Genomic DNA, 16,815 nt, shown 5'->3' on the forward strand with positions numbered 1-16,815 from the left:
AAAAAGAAAGAAAGTTTTAAATTTCTCTCTCCAAGCACTTTGTCAGCCAGGGTTTTCCCTCTCGCCTGCCCTGCAGTTAAGGAAATCTAAGAGGTGGAAGGTGGGGCGGGCTGGAGGGCCACAGACAGCCGCTGACCCAGACGCCCCCTCTCCCGCCCCGGGGAGAGGCTGCGCGCTGTCACTTATTGGTCAGTAGGGTCCCGGACCTTGACCAATCGCCTCGGGCCGGGTCGTCATGGCGACGGGCCACGCTAACACCTGGTGGCGGAGGGAGGCCCACTTGCTGAACAGCAAGGCGCGATGGCGCAGAACTTGTATGGTCCGGGAGTCCGGATAGGCAACTGGAACGAGGACGTCTACCTGGAGGAGGTACGCAGGGTGTGGCCGGGCGCGGACCCACAGCTCAGGAACTCCCAGACCCTCCTCTAAGTTCAGTCCCCTGCTTTGAGCGCCTCAAGCCTCCTCTGTCATCCGGCATACAGTGAATACCTCTAAAATCCCCGCCCCTCCGCCCCTCCCCCTCACCCAATCTCTAAACTCCCTAGGAATCTCACCTGCCCGACAAATCCAGGTCTCACTGACCTCTACTCCGAGCACCCTGACTTTTCTTTCTGCGGGTCCCTTGGCCTCCCAAAGTCGGGCACCTTGACTCTTAAGCCCCTGGCCTGTGTCTCCCGCTTAGCCTAGAGTCCCACTAAGTCCCCCGTATTCCTTACAGTCTGACAGCCTCAGGCTGTGGGCCAGGTGAGAACACAGGCTCTAGGCAGAAATAATATCCCTCCCCACTCCAACCGTGCCACACTTGCCCTCTTAAATGACCCTGAGTGTTCCTTTTACTGACATTGTACTCTCTGCCTTATATTCCCCCAAGGTGGTCTTAACAAGGCTCTGAGCCATTCGTGTATGGGTCAGGTTGGGGACGGGTGGACTTTCTAGTGTCGGTCATCATACAGTTGAGGGAAACCTCAGCAGGGGAGACATGGCCTCCAAATGTCACTCAAGATGGTATCTGGCTGGAGTAATTACTGGTGATGTTTCTTTTTCTTTGTTTTGCCTTTCTCATTTTTCTAAACATTCTATAATGTAGTAAAAATATTAAAGTAATGCTAAAAATGTTCCATCATTCCCATTATGCTCACATTCCTTTTTTTTGTCCTCAAATTTTGAGTTTTCAACTTGGAAGAGCTTCTGACCTAAAAGTTGTTAATACTAACATCTGTATTATTCAGGGCTAGTGTTGTTGATTTTCTCTTTAGGAGCTTATGAAAGACTTCTTAGAGAAGAGAGACAAGGGGAAACTTCTCATACAGAGACGTAGAAGACTAAAACAGAATCTTTTGAGACCGGTAACTTTAAATTCAAACATTGTTTTCAAATTCTGTGTGAGTATATGTAAAGAAAAAAATTTCATAACCGAGTTACCATTTGGAAAATAACAGTTTTTAAAAACAAATTTTGCAATGTTTAAATTCTTCTAAGATCTTAGAAACATAAAGGAAGTCTGCCCTAAATCATGTTTACCTGCATTTTACAAATAAAGAAATAAATGAGTTAATATATAAATAAGTAAAATGCCCTTTAGTTGGTAATCGACAACTTTTTCAATGAATGTTGAATTTCTAGAATAATGAGGAAATCCATGTGATTTTCACCAGCTTCATTTGGCTTCATTTGGGATTACTGGGAGCTTTGCCTTGGCGAAGGCAAAGGGAAAGGAAGAAGGAACTAAGGTTCAAGTGAAATCCTGAATGAAATGGGTACTAGTCTGAGAAGGAAGAAAATTGCCTTGGCCGTGACTGTTGAGGAATTGCATGGTTTATGTAATAAACTACTATTAAAATTGTAGATGCAACTTTCCATGACTGAAGATGGTTATATTCATTACGGTGACAAGGTGATGCTTGTGAATCCTGATGATCCTGACACGGAAGCTGATGTGTTTCTGGGTGGGGACCTGAGCCTGTGTATGACTCCAGATGAAATTCAGTCCCATCTGAGAGATGAATTAGAGGTACCCTGTGGCCTGAGCGCAGTTCAAGCCAAGACCCCAATTGGCAGAAACACTTTTATCATTTTGAGGTAAAGAGACTTTAATTTGCAGTTCATTTTCATCATAAATATGTTTCACTTGCAGCTTAAAGATTCCTGGGTATTGGAGCCGCTGAGTGGAGGGAAAGGTTTTGTGAACATTTTCCGTGATTTTCATCTCGCTTTGCTTACCTTGAGAGTTATTGTCAAGGGAACTTTACAATCCCTTTTTATCTTAGACAGCAGGATAATTGTGTTCAATTCAAAATGCTTAAATCATGAGTATTGGATCCAGGGAATTAAATTCATATTCTGCCTGGAAGCAAAGTGGCTTTTCCTTATAACGTTTTGGAACTCTTTGAGCTCATTTGAGTGTTTTCATTGTTCTTAATATGGCTATGTTATTTTTTACAATAAAAATGTATAGTTTAATACAAGGCGGCACTAGATGGGATTTGCTCTTTTAAAGTTAACTGTCCATTAAAAATGTACTTGAAGAGATTTTGAAAATGAACAATTAAATCCTTAGGGAAGAAATAGATATATGATCACAATGAAAAACTATTACTAATTCATATAACAGCAATGTAAGCATTGCAAGAATATATAGACCCGGACCAGGTGCAGTGGCTCCTGTCTATAATCCCAACACTTTGGGAAGTCAAGGTGGGCAGATCACCTGAGGTCAAGAGTTCGAGACCAGACTGGCCAACATGTCGAAACCCCATCTCTACGAAAAATACAAAAATGAGCTGGGCATGGTGGCAGGCTCCTGTAATTCCAGCTACTTGTGTCAGTGAAGCATGAGAATCACTTGAACCTGGGAGGTGGAGGTTGCAGTGAGCCAAGATTGCACCACCAAACACCAGCCTGGGGGAAAAAAAGAATATATAGACAGTTCTTCAAGTTCTAATTTAGATTCCTTTTGAATACATATGTTAAGACAACTAAAAATGGATCACAACCTCTGTTTCCTGAAGGATTAAGAGGAAACTGTATTAAATGTCTACAAGTGTGTTACCTTGGTTCTCTCTGAAGATGTCAAAGCACTTGACCAGAATTCCTTAGTATACATTAGCAAGATGTGCTTAGTTTACTCTAACCAGAGGCTCACAAAGTGGGGATGCTTTGTGTTCTAGCTATGGTGCAGGGTAGGGAGTAGGGTGCTAGCTGGATTTTGAGACCAAAAGAAAACACCTTTTATTTAATTATTTAATTCAGTTACAGTATGTGAATATAAATTATCGAAAAAACTGATTATAAACAAAATTGCATGCATAAACATAGAGTCATAGAATGATTCCAATACAGAGAGTTTACATTTACATTATACTTATTGTCCGTGGACAGTGTACACAGAGATGCCACTGGTCAAGTCCTTAGATATGGGCAGGACTTTTGCCTGGGGATAACAGGAGGATTTGACAACAAAATGGTGAGTTATCACTTTGCATATCTACTTTGGATCAGTCCTTTCTGTTGCACCAAAATGGGATCATAACTATCTACTCAAGTGGACAGAGAACTCTAGAGACATGGGCTCCATCCCTGACTTCACTATGGTTTCAGCTTGCAGCTTTTCACAGGCAGTTTCGGGCCAAGCCAGTCTTTCCTTTTAACTTCCCAAATTACAAAAACTATACCCTTAAAAGCTAACATGTAAGGGGGGGAAACCATTTCACAATGCAGCTGGCAAAAAGCAAAAGTTTATATCACTTCCACCTGTAAATAAATGATTGAATTCATTAATAGCCATCTGATACCTGTCAAATGTTGCCAATGCTAGCAAGGCATATTATCTGCCAACTTTTTTATTTAAACTTTTGATGATCAGACTTTTGCCTAGTATGGGAGTAAGGACAATTTGAGTTGCTTAAATTTGCATAAATCAGGGAGCCTTGAGGATTAGGAAGTATAATAGAACCAGATAGATTTGGGTTTGAACTTCAGATGCGTACCTATGGGATGGGAATTGGGGTAAGTTATTTAATGCCTTTTGAGCCTGTTTCTCATCTATAAGATGGTGAGTATTAGTCTACCTTACTACATGCCAGGCAGTGTTGTAAATGCTTCACATATTTTAACTCTCCTAATCCTCCAAACATGCCTTTGAGGTAGGGACTATTTTACCTTTAATTTACTGGTGGAAACACCGAGGCACTAAGAGATTAAGTGATTTCTGACTCAAGTCACTCAGTTAGCAAGTAGCAGAGCTAGTACTATATCACATTTTTTATTGAATTAAAAATTCATTTACTATATAATGTAGCGTTATTAATATTATTATTTTTGATACCACTAAGAAAACACAATGCTGCCTGCTGGGTGCAGTGGCTCATGCCTGTAATCTCAGCACTTTGGGAGACCAAGGCAAGAGGATCACTCGAGGCCAGGAATTGTAGACCAGCCTTGGCAACATAGTGAGACCTCATCTCAACAAAAAGTTTTAAAAACATTGGCCAGGTATGGTGGTGAGCTCCTGTAGTCCCAGACACTCATGAGGCTGAGGTGGGGGGATTGCTTAAGCCAGAAGGTAGAAACTGTAGAGTTTGCACCACTGTACTCCAGCCTGGATGACAAAAAGAGACCCTGTGTCAAAACAAGAAGAAGAAGGGAGGAGGAGGAGGAGGAGGAGGAAGATGAGGAGGAAGAGGAGGAGGAAGAGGAGGAGGAAGAGGAGGAGGAAGAGGAGGAGGAAGAGGAAGAAAGAGGAAGAGGAAAAAAGAGGAAGAGGAAGAGGAAGAAGAAGAGGAGGAGGAGGAGGAGGAGGAGGAGGAAGAAGAAGAAGAAGAAGAAGAAGAAGAAGAAGAAGAAGAAGAAGAAGAAGAAGAAGAAGAAGAAGAAGAAGAAGCAGCAGCAGCAGAAGCAGAAGAAGAAACAATGTTACCAATTAAACTTTGACACCCCACAGATGGTAAGTTGCAGCCTGATAAGTATTGACTTATTGAAAAAAGGGAGTAAATTACCATCTCTTAACCAGAGATTAGCACCATTAACATTTTGGCTTATTTTTACTTTCCTATGTATTTTGTTAAAACTTAGATAAATATACAGATAGGTTATTCTTTCTAAAATAGCATTTTTAAAGCTTTTTAAAATGACAAATGCATTTAATGAGAGCATAATATATAATTGTGTGGCAGTATCATTATTTACCTAGCCTTTCTTCTACTTTTGGGCAGTTGGGTTTGGTCCAATATTTCTCTCTTATATGTAAAATTCCAGTGTGCATTTGTGTACAAACGCTTAAAGCTTCCCCTCTCAAACTTCAAGTTAGGAATTCTACATTTAGGATAGATTTTTGGGCAAAGAATTACTAAGTCAAAGAATATGAACACATTTAAAAGTATTGATACATATAAAGAGTTCTTTTTGTAATGGGCTGTACCAATTTGCACTCTCAGCAACAATAGGAATGATCATCTACTGCTTCACTGATTGTATTAAATATCATAATTTAAAACTTTGCTAATTTGACAAGCAAACAAAATGAAGAGAAAAAATGATATGTAAATGTTGTACTACTTGTAATTTCTCCTGTATTTTAAGTTTGTTCTCTTTCCCTTATCTCTTCCTTTCTCTCTTGCTTCTTTTTTCTTTCTCCCTCCCTCTCCTCTCTCCTGCAAATCATTCGTTTTTTGCCTTTGTGTTGATTTGGGTTTATATACCATTGATTACTAAATTTTGTCATATGTGTTGCTAAGATTTCCATTTGCTGCTTGGCTTTTAAGTTATAGTTGTTCTAATATTATATTTTTGAGTAAAATGTATCAGTGTTTTTCTCTGTAATTCCTTCCATTGCTTTTAAGTTTTAAAGACTGCTTTAGAGATCTGATAAAAATAAAAACTTGAATTAGCTTCTAGATGTTTGCAATTTGACTTTTGCTTACATTTATTATTTAATCAACTTGGGATTTATTTTGATAAAGGGTTTTATGTGAGTATCTCATTTTGTCCCAGATTACTGATCAATTATATCCATTATCTCTTGAATGATTATTCCTTTCTCTACAGATGCATGACATTTCCCTTAGCATACATTAAATTACTGTATATACTACCCTCTCCTTCTGAGCTTTCTATTTGGATCCACTAAGCTCTAGTTGTCTATTTCTTTCTTTCTTTCTTTTTTTTTTGAGACAGGATCTCACTCTCTCACTTAGGCTGGAGTAGTGTCACGAACATGGTTCACTGCAGCTTCCACCTCCCAGGCTCAAGCAATTCTCCTGCCTCAGCCTCCCAAGTAGCTGGGACCACAGGTGCACACCATTATACCTGGCTAAGTTTTTAAAATACATGATTTATTTATTTATTTATTTATTTATTTATTTTAGAGACGGAGTTTCGCCATCTCTGCAATAACAGATATTATTGGCCATGGTCTTGAACTCGAGTTCCAGTGATCCTCCTGCCTCCACCTCCCAAAGTGCTGGGATTACAGGCGTGAGCCACTGCACCCAGCCCACTTGTCTATTTTTATTCTAGGACTATAGTGTCTTAATTATTAGAGCTTTATGATAGGGCTCATAGCCCTGTGACCTTGACAGCTCATAGGGCTAGTTGCCTCTCATTACACTTCTTTGTCTGAATTATGTTAGGAATTAGTTTCTCAGTTAAATGTAATGGTTATTTTTTCCAAGTCCCTCTGCCCCTGTGGGGAAAAGATTACTTGGTATTATATTTTGATTGGCATTGTAAAATGAAGTAAATTCACATATTTAGTAACTTTGTCATATTTATTCTTCTGGGATGTCTCTCCATTTATTCTCTCAGCAAAATTTTCTATCACCCAAGTAAGATTTTGTGTTTTCCTTTACATGGATTTGACAACGATTTTGTTAAGGGGTTTTCCTTGGTACCTTGTATTTTCAGATGCTATTGTGGAGAGGTCCTTTTGATAGAGTAAGGATAGAACATTTTATAGAATAAAGGATAATTTATCTTATAAAAATATAAGAAGGCTATTGATTTTTATATTCACCTTTGATGAAATAACTTACTCTTATTAATTCTATAGTTTTTTCAGTTGATTCTTTTATGTTTTCTAGGTAGACAGTCATTTAATCTTCAAATGATGACAATTTTCTCTCTTCTCCAATTCTTATACCCCAAATTTTGGTTTCTTGTCTTTGAATTAGCAAGCCCTTCTGGGCATTCATAGAAGCATTGGTGAAAGAGTGGCCCTTCTGGGTTAGCTCCTGATTTTATTATTGTGTTACTTTAGGTGAACAAAGGAGTTTGTGATGTGAGACAGATATTATTTGCCATTTTTTTTTTTTTTTTTTTTTTTTAAGTTGGAGTCTCACTCTGTCACCTAGGCTGGAGTGCAGTGGTGCAATCTCGGCTCACTGCAGCATCTGCCTCCAGGGTTCAAGCAATTCTCATGCCTCAGCTTCCTGCGTAGCTGGGATTATAGGCGGCTGCTACCACACCTGGCTAAGTTTTCTATTTTTAGTAGAGACAGGGTTTCACCATGTTGGCCAGACTGTCTTGAACTCCTGACCTCAAGTGATCCTCCTGCCTCAGCCTCCCAAAATGCTGGGATTACAGGCATGAGCCACTGTGCCTGACCTTATTTGCCTTTTTAAGTTCTGGTTTTCTTGTTGCTCTGAAAGGCACCAGCATCCAGGGCCAATGGCGAATCTACTTTAGGCTCATCTCCCTTCCCCACCCACGTCCAGCTGATTACCAGGTCTCTTCCTCCATTCCTAGGCACTGTTCTCCCTTCATACTGCACTTTGGCCTGTTTCTTATGCCCAGTGCAGCCCCTCAGCAGCCCAGGTCCCACTGTTTTGCCCTTTTAGTCTATCCTGACTTCAGACCATACTAGACAGGGTGCTGCCAGGTTGACCTTTTTTTTTTAAATTAAAATTTAAATTTTTAAAATTTATTATTATTATTATTTCATTTTTCAGGTTGATCTTTTACAAGCACAGGTCTGGTCACCGCCCATCCTCACTGGAGTCAGCAGTGGCTCCCCATTGCCAAATTCTGGCTGTTTGCTGTGGCATCTGAGGCCCTCTATAATACATCCTCACCCTCTCTGTGCTCACCGGCTCTGGCTTTCCAGCTTCCTCCTCAGAGCCTCTTTTGATCCCCCAGGAAAGTACTATACTCCTACCGTTGCCTCCCCCAGCTCATTGCAAATCTGCTGGACCTCCCTAACCAGAAAGGTACATGCAGGTGCTTCCCATTTCTGTGCTCAATCACCTCTTCTGCTAGGTGGAGAACCTATGAGGATAGTAACTCACCTCTGCCTTGCCCACAGTGCCTTACAGCACAGCCTTGCATGGGAAAGGTGCTTATTGGAAACCCATCAAAATATGCAGAAACTACTGCCACATTCAGGGTGGGGCTTAACCAGTGAAGAACTAGCAAAGAACTAAGATTTTGGACTTTTCAGCAGGATGGGGGTAGTTTCTTGGCAAGGTTACAGGCAGCCAGATAGCCAACATAAATTTCCAGCATGGACATCAATTCCAGAGGGGTGTGGGTCACCTTGGAGGCTCACAAATGAATATCAGCTGTGAGGATATTGATTTGAAGAATAATTCATTTCATGTGATGAGTTTAATGCACCATCATTTATATTAAATAAAATATTAGTTCATGGCTGGGCATGGTCGTTCACACCTATAAACCGAGCACTTTGGGAGGCCAAGGTAGGAGGATTGCTTGAGACCAAGAGTTCAAGACCAGCTCGGGAAACAGTGGGATCCTATCTCTACAAAAAATAAAAAAATTAGCTTGGCATAGCGATGTGCACCTGCAGTCCCAGCTACTCGGAAGGCTGAGGTGGGAGGATTGCTTGAGCCCAGGAGTTGGAGGCTGCAGTGAACCGTGATTGCCACCGTGCTCCCACCTGGGCAACAGAATGAGACCCTGTCTCAAAACAAAAACAAAACAAAACAAAACAAAAAACCCCATTGATCCAGTTCCTATATCCTGAAGGGTTACAGGGGACAGGGAGTAGGAAGGAGAGAGGAAGATTGAGTTTGGTATTCAGAGGAAGGAAAAGTAGTTGGAGATGTGAGTGTGTGTATGTGTGTGTCTTGGTCTCAGCATGCCAGATGGCATACCTAAGGTAGAGGAAAATTGTGCTTTCTCATACAATCAGTAAGAACACAGTTTTTGAGAATTGCTTTGAATGTGCTTGCCATCCAGTCAGTCAATTGCTTCTTTATTCCCCAGCTTTTTACAGAGCTCTGATGTAGAGCATCTGCTTGCTGTCATTTTCAGTTGTATTTATCAAGTGACCACAGGACCCTCCTGAAATCGTCTAAGAGGTCTTGGCTCCAGGAAGTGTACCTAACAGATGAGGTCTCCCATATGAACTGCTGGCAGGCTGCCTTCCCTGACCCCCAGTTACGCCTGGAATATGAAGGCTTCCCCGTCCCGGTGAGTGCAGCATTGGGAAGACGTGGGTGCCTATGCTATGAAATGAATGCAATTTATTCCTGTCTATAAAACACAGACTTATAGCTCAAATACCTCAAATGCCTTATGACTTTCTCTCTCTTTTCTGTCTTTTTTATTTTCCATGCATAACACACAGACTTACAGCTCAAATGCCTTATGACTTTCTCTCTCTTTTCCATTTATTACACAAGTTTGGAAGGCACCAATTTACCCCATGGCAGCATCCTGCATTAGAGTTTCTCAGCTCTGGCTGCACATGAGAATCACTTCAGGAGCTAAAAAGCTCAGGCCCTGCCCCTGATATCAGGTTAAGAACCACTGATGTGCGACTGTAAGGGTTGTGACACTGCTTCCTTTGCACTGCTTTCACTAAGGCCTCTGGTAAGTCCTAATTTTTAAGGAGTTTGAGGCCAGGTGTGGTGGATCACACCTGCAATCCCAGCACTTTGGGAGGCTAAGGCAGGCGGATCTCTTGAGGCCAGGAGTTCAAGACCAGCCTGGGCAACATGGCGAAACCCCTGTCTCTACAAAAAATACAAAAATTAGTCAGGTGTGGTGGCACACACCTGTAATCAAAGCTACTCAGGTGCCTGAGGCATGAGAATCTCTTGAACCCAGGAGGCGGAGGTTGCAGTGAGCCAAGATTGCACCATTGCACTCTAGCCTGGGTGACAAAGTGAGACTCTGTCTTAAAATAAATGAACAAATGAATAAATGAATAAATATTAGCCAGGTATAGTGGTGAGCGCCTGTAGTCCCAGCTACTTGAGAGGCTGAGGTGGGAGGATTACCCGAACCTGGGAGGTTGAGGCTGCTGTGAGCCCTGATTGTGCCACTGGACTCCACTCTGATCAACAGTGAGACCTTGTCTCAAAAAAAAAAAAAAAAAAAAAAATGGAGTTTGGAGAAGCCAAGGAGACAGCAGGGTAGCCACACAATCAATGCAGTGGTCCTGCAGGACAGCATCATTCTCATTGTCACTGTGCGACATTTTCTCTGGATGCTGGGACCCATGGGACTGGAACCTGAAGCATGGTCCTGATGAGAAGGTCAGGGGGTCTTGTGGGCACAGAGTAGGCCTCCCTATTTCAAGGGCCAGAGGCTTTCCTGCTCATGAGGCATCCAGCTAACAGAATGAAGATGTGTTGGCAGCCACTGCGTTGAGTATGGAATTAGTAGCAAGCATGGCCAGGGTTTGCTTGCTACCGACCAGGAAGTGGCCGTGGTTGCAGGCCACTGAGTCCATCTGATGCAGCATGCCTGTCCCTCACCTCTGCCAAGTGGACCCTGACTTCACAAAGTTCTTTCTCCAAGCATGGAGGACATATATATTATCTACAATGAAACAGGCTTTACAAATTTTTCTCTTTAGCTGTCCTTTGCTAAGCTTTGCTCTTCTGAGAATTACCTTCTAGTTCCATAATTTAAACTGTCAGTGCTTCAGTTTCCCTATCTAAATTTGTGGTGTTAATAGTACCTACCTTCTGAGGTTTTGTGAAGACTAAATGGTTAGTACATTTAGAGTGTTAATTCGAAAAGTGCCTGGCTCATAGAAGACACTCACAAGTGTTTCTTGTTGTCATGACTGTTGTTACATTGTTATTGCTGCCAGTTTTTTTAGAGGTTAAGGGAGCAGTCAGTGTTCCAGGCACCAGGAGTTCTTTTCTCCATTACTGATTCACCTTATGACTTGAGGAAAGTCTCCCCAAGCCTCACTGAGACATGGTTACACATCTGCAAATGGGAAACCCAAACCTGTCTGAGCTACTTTGCACATGTCAAGGATCTCTGGCTAGAAAGACCACCAGCAACAACTGTGTTTTAACAGGTTAGGTGGATTACTTATTGCAGTGAGGGAGAACACACACCCTGGGGAAGCATGTAAGAGGGTGTTAGGATGCTTATAGAATTTGGGCTTTGGTTGGATGGTGTTAGAGAGAATCCCAAGAAGTAAGGCTTCGCTCCGGACTGGATGCTATAAGGAAGTCGGGGTAATTCTATGATTATTTATTGCAATAAATCTTATCTCTAGGGAGGGCCAGACTAGACTGAGGACAAAGCTGTCATTAGTAAAGAAGCAGCAGTCAGTCGCTCATATTAGCTGGGAGAGGCTGGTATTTGGTATTTAGTGGCTTAGCCAATGTTTGTGTTTTATGTGTGTTCAGATATGATTATAGAGTGCTCTTGTTTTTGTTTTGACCCCTCATGATCACAGAGTGGCCTTGTCTGATGTGGACATTCTGTGAAGTTGATTCTGTTTCCAGGAGAACACTAAGGCCTACTTGTGAGTGCCAGGCCAACCCCTGGATGGCAGGGCTGCTTTTTCTTTCTTACACAGCTTTTAGCTTACATGAGTCAGGATTTTGAAATAGTATATATTTTTCCTGATTATAAACATATGTTCACTTATGAAAAGTCAGGAAAGCACAAAAATAATATGAAAATTACCAGTAGTTCCACTTCCAGAGAAAGCCATTGCTTATCATTTCTTTTTACAAGATAGGACATCATGAAGATACTTCTTTTTTTCCATTGAATAACACCATTGACCATATCTTGTGTGGCAAAGATCTTCTCCAGTATAACTTTGAGTGATGATTTCATCATACAGATATCTACAATAATATATTTCATCCATCCATTATGGTTTGGCATCTACATTTTTCTGTGTCTGTATAAATATATGTACAGTCAAGTGTCACTCAACGATAGGAATAAGTTCTGAAAAATGCATCATTAGGCAATCGTGGTCACCTGACAATGATTTTGTCATTGTGTGGACATTGTGAAGGGAAAATCAATCTTGGGACCTAAACTCACTACGTCAAAGCAAAAGTCAAGCTGGGAATGGGGTCACACAAACCTGCCTCCCATTTTGCTCTTAAATAGGATAGCTAAATACACACACACACACACACACACACACACACACACAATATATACATATATATAATATATATACATATATATATTTTAAAGCTACATACATCCCTCACAATTTGCCCACTAGGAAATTCCTCGTGGGTCCCCAGATCTTTACCTTAAAACAGTTATGTGGAATGTTACCCATTTACAATGTAAAGCAATAGCTTCTCTTCACAGTATGGGACAAAGGACAGAATTAAAAGGCATCCTTCTGCTCACCTGAGACAAAGGCATGTATGAATGCTCCCTCTGCCCTATGTTTATTTCATCTTATGTAAAAATGCAGATTCACTGAACCCAAGAGGAATGCATAAGCAACTATTCCTCTACCCCCCTCTCACATGTAAAATGTGTATTCGGAGAACACTGACAGAAAACTCAAAAGAACGCAACTGCTTGCCTCTTTTATTTACCCTTCTTGTTGTTGTTGTTGTTGTTTGTTCCTTTCTTCCTCTTCCCCCCAGTACCCGCTCTTTTCACTTTAAATATTGAGGTCCCCAGACCCTCTTTGGGAAAAAGCATGGACCACCAAGTTTTCCTGTTGTTTTGTGTTCTTTTTGGTGGGCGTGTCCTTGACCTTGGCAAATAAACCTCTTAAAATAATTGAGACTCGCCTCAATAATTTTCTTTGATTTACACATCGTAAATATACTTACAGAAACCTAGATGGCATAGCCTACTATACACCAAAGCTACATGGGATAGCTTCGTGTTCCTAGGCTACAAACCTGTACCCCATGTTACTGTACTGAATACTGTAGGTAACTGTAACACAATGGTAAGTATTTGTGCATCTAAACACAGAAAAGGTACAGTAAAAATAAGGTCTTATGGTCGTACATGTGGTCGCATAGGTGGTCCTTTGCTAACTGAAATGTCATGAAGTGGCACATGACTGTGAATATATGTAATTTTTTCCTGTGAATATATATAATTTATATAATTGAATAATGTATAGTGTAATTTCAAATTTTTTGCTTCCCTAAAAGCAAAAGCAAAAAAAAAAAAAAATTAGAATGCTAATAACACATTTTCTTTATTTGTTAAGGCAAATGCTAAAATTCTCATCAATCACTGTCACACAAATCGGGGACTGGCAGCCCACCGGCATCTTTTCTTAAGGTATTGTATTTCAGGGCACAACAAAATGCTGTGATTGGGGCTGGGGGCCGTGAATATAAGCAAAGAAGCTCAATTGACAGTATATGGCTGCACATACAAAAAATGTCCTTTGCTGATGAAATACTGCCACATAGAACTTCGATGGTGTGAAAAATTATATTAGAGCCCCTTCTTTTATACAAGTTCTTGCCCTACAAGAGGATTTTAGTTCTAATGGGGTCCCACCGGCCTAATCCTTGCCTAAATAGGGTGCAACCTCCCTGCAAACATATCCCATTTTAGAGATTCCCTAGGGCTTTATCCAGCAATCCACTTCTTAAGGTACTTTTGAGATTAAATTATTAATAACAGCTTATTGAGAGTTGTTATTCAGTTTCAAACCACAATTGATTCTCTCTTGCTACAGCACCTATTTTGGAAAGGAGGCTGAGGTTGTAGCTCACACATACCTGGATTCACACAGAGTTGAAAAACCAAGGAACCACTGGATGTTGGTTACTGGGAATCCCAGGGATGCCTCTTCCACCATGTTGGATCTGCCCAAACCGCCCGCAGAGGACACTCGAGCCATGGAGCAGGCCATGGGCCTTAACACGCAGTAACGCGCCAAGCACGTGCATGTTTTCCCTGGTCCCGCTCTCATCAATGTAGCTTTAAAAGAAATTAACAAACTTGGTCATGCCTCAAGCTATTTTTGAATCAGATGTGGAACTCTCTGAGCACTATATTAAAACAAAGATTACATTAAGATTATTGAATTTGTGGTGACAGTCTAGGGCTGAAAAAAACAGCTCTGGAGAATAAATAGTATTGAAAAGTAACAAACAATGGCCCTTTGTTGACAAACAAATTCTGAAGAACTCAGCTTCCTCTACTTATATCCTTCATTGTCTACAAGGACAATGCATTACTTTTCAAAGTTATGTCTATGTAATTAAGCTGTTGGAACTATACTGAATTTTTAGTACCACATTTTCCCTCTTAAATGTACTAAAACACAAAAAACTGACAGCTGTGAGCTGTGGCCTTACCTTGGAATTAAACATTTATATCTTTGTAAAACATCCTATTTTTGTTTCTACCTTTGGCTTTCGAGGTCAGGACCTCTACCTGATCAGTAACCTATTATTTTGTAACGATTTTTAAACTACAAAATCTCTGCCTTGTCTTTGAAACTGGCACATTAGTTGTGACACCCATGTGATTAGATAATTCCTGACAAAGTAAATGTATGTCCTTCCATTTATTTGTTCATCTGTTCATTCTTCATTGAGTACCTTCATTCACAGGTGTGTGATGTGTAGGGTACTATAAAGGGATATAGAGTTTCCAAGTCTTGTGGATACAGGTAAACTATTAGGCTGGTTCACAAATATGTATACTGAGAGGTAGAATGTGGGATGTAAATGTGTTTTAAATAGATGCAGTTTCAGTCAATGCAGGTTGACCCTCTTCAAGAAGGCAGGCATTTTCCATCAAGTACTGCGGGATTTAGGGCAGTGCTTCCAGCCTTGGCTATGCATTGCGTTCACTCTGGGAACTGTAACAATTACTGATTCCTGCTCTGAGCCCAGAAATTCTGATTGAATGGTCTGGGGTACAGCCTAGGCATTGGGCTTTGTCAGTATTCTTTAGATGGTTCCCATGTGCAGCCACGGCAGAGACCCACTGTGTTAGGAGGTGGAGAAGGAAGCAGTGGTTCCTTACGGGCGGTCAGAGAAGGCTTTCCTCAGCAAGTCTCACTCTGGCTGCATGTTAGAATCTCCTGAAGAATACCGAAAAAGCCCACGGCCCAGGCTGCACTCTGGACCATTCAATCAGAATTTCTAGGGTGGGACATTAAAAAATACAGATGCGGCCGGGCGCGGTGGCTCACGCCTGTAATCCCAGCACTTTGGGAGGCCGAGGTGGGCGGATCACGAGGTCAGGAGATCGAGACCATCCTGGCTAACACGGTGAAACCCCGTCTCTACTAAAATATACAAAAAACTAGCCGGGCGAGGTGGCGGCGCCTGTAGTCCCAGCTACTCGGGAGGCTGAGGCAGGAGAATGGCGGGAACCCGGGAGGCGGAGCTTGCAGTGAGCTGAGATCCGGCCACTGCACTCCCGCCTGGGCGACAGAGCGAGACTCCGTCTAAAAAAAAAAAAAAAAAATACAGATGCTTGGGCCCACCCCAGAGCTTCTTACTTGATTTGGAGTGGAACCCAGGTATTAGTATTTTTAAAAACTCACTAAATTTTCAATTTTTGTGGGTATGTAGTAGTTGTATATATTATATGGTACATGAGATTTGTTTTTGTTTTTTTTTTTTTGAGATGGAATTTCGCTCTTGTTGCCCAGGGTGGAGTGCAATGGCACGATCTCTGCTCACTGCAACATCCCCCTCCTGGGTTCAAGCGATTCTTCTGCCTCAGCCTCCCGAGTAGCTGGAATTACAAGCATGCACAACCATGTCAGACTAATTTGGTATTTTTAGTAGAGACGGGATTTCTCCATGTTGGTCAGGCTGGTCTTGAACTCCCGACCTCAGGTAATCCACCCGCCTCCCAAAGTGCCGGGATTACAGGCGTGAACAACCGCGCCTGGCTGTAAGATGTTTTGATACAGGCATGCAATGTGAAATCATCACATTATGGAGAATGGGGTATCTGTTCCCTCAAGCATTTATCCTGTGTGTTACAAACAATCCAATTACATTCTTTCAGTTATTTTTAAATGTACAATTAAGTTATTATTGACTATAGTCACCTGTTGTGCTAACAAATAGTAGGTCTTAATCATTCTTTGTAACTATTTTTTTTTTTTTTTTTTTGTGCCCATTAACCAACCCCACCTCCCTCTCAGGTCCCTAGTGCCCTTTCCAGCCAGTGGTAACCATCCTTCTGCTCTCTATGTCCGTGAGTTCAATTGTTTTGATTTTTAGATCCCACAAATAAGTGAGAACTTGTGATGTAAAAACTTGCTAATTTATTTTAATGTGCGGTCTGGGTTGAGAACCTCTGGCTTAGCTGAGAGGTAGGTCTGCCTGTGTGTCTCCAAGGGGTGAGACCAGGTGGGTTTGGGCTCCAGCCGGGGAAAGACATTCTTTAACAGTGTGAGCCACCTGAAAGTATCTAAACCAATTTCAGTGCATTCTTGCTCCTACCATAAGATATCCATGGAAAGCTTCAAACAACATCAGGGCTCTTGATCCTTTCCTAAGTGATCTTCTGATGGCTCCTTGACTGAACACTGAGAGGTTTCCACCAGATGGAAAGTCTTGACTGTGAGTTTTCCAGGTTTTTGGCACGTTGAACAAAGAATTGAACAAAGTGTACAAA

General features: G+C 41.5%; 1 protein-coding gene and 1 pseudogene across 2 annotated transcripts; one reads left to right on the forward strand and one right to left on the reverse strand.

The window, feature by feature from the left end:
• LOC112627521 overlaps positions 1 to 237 on the reverse strand; it is a 37,277-nt pseudogene extending 37,040 nt beyond the window's left edge.
• CFAP161 (cilia and flagella associated protein 161) lies at positions 218 to 14,736 on the forward strand. Of its 2 annotated transcripts, XM_025390550.1 has the most exons (7): positions 218 to 369; positions 1,257 to 1,346; positions 1,847 to 2,079; positions 3,379 to 3,463; positions 9,268 to 9,426; positions 13,421 to 13,494; positions 13,901 to 14,736. In XM_025390550.1, exons 1-7 carry the CDS (start codon positions 301 to 303, stop codon positions 14,094 to 14,096), a joined length of 906 nt encoding a protein of 301 aa, XP_025246335.1. In that variant the 5' UTR covers positions 218 to 300; the 3' UTR covers positions 14,097 to 14,736. The 2 variants fall into 2 exon arrangements, with proteins under 2 accessions (XP_025246335.1, XP_025246336.1); XM_025390551.1 differs by lacking the exons at positions 13,421 to 13,494; positions 13,901 to 14,736 and adding an exon at positions 12,837 to 12,979.
• The last annotated feature ends 2,079 nt before the right edge of the window (positions 14,737 to 16,815 follow it).

Source organism: Theropithecus gelada, chromosome 7a (genome assembly GCF_003255815.1).
Source record: "Theropithecus gelada isolate Dixy chromosome 7a, Tgel_1.0, whole genome shotgun sequence".
NCBI classification, from domain to species: Eukaryota; Metazoa; Chordata; class Mammalia; order Primates; family Cercopithecidae; genus Theropithecus; species Theropithecus gelada.

Bases quoted from the DNA above. Each gene is read 5' to 3' on its own strand.
- CFAP161 (XM_025390550.1), top strand. From the start codon at position 301: ATGGCGCAGAACTTGTATGGTCCGGGAGTCCGGATAGGCAACTGGAAC. The intron at 2,080-3,378 runs GTAAAGAGACTT...GTCCGTGGACAG, and splicing joins AACACTTTTATCATTTTGAG to TGTACACAGAGATGCCACTG. The intron at 13,495-13,900 runs GTATTGTATTTC...CTCTTGCTACAG, and splicing joins CACCGGCATCTTTTCTTAAG to CACCTATTTTGGAAAGGAGG.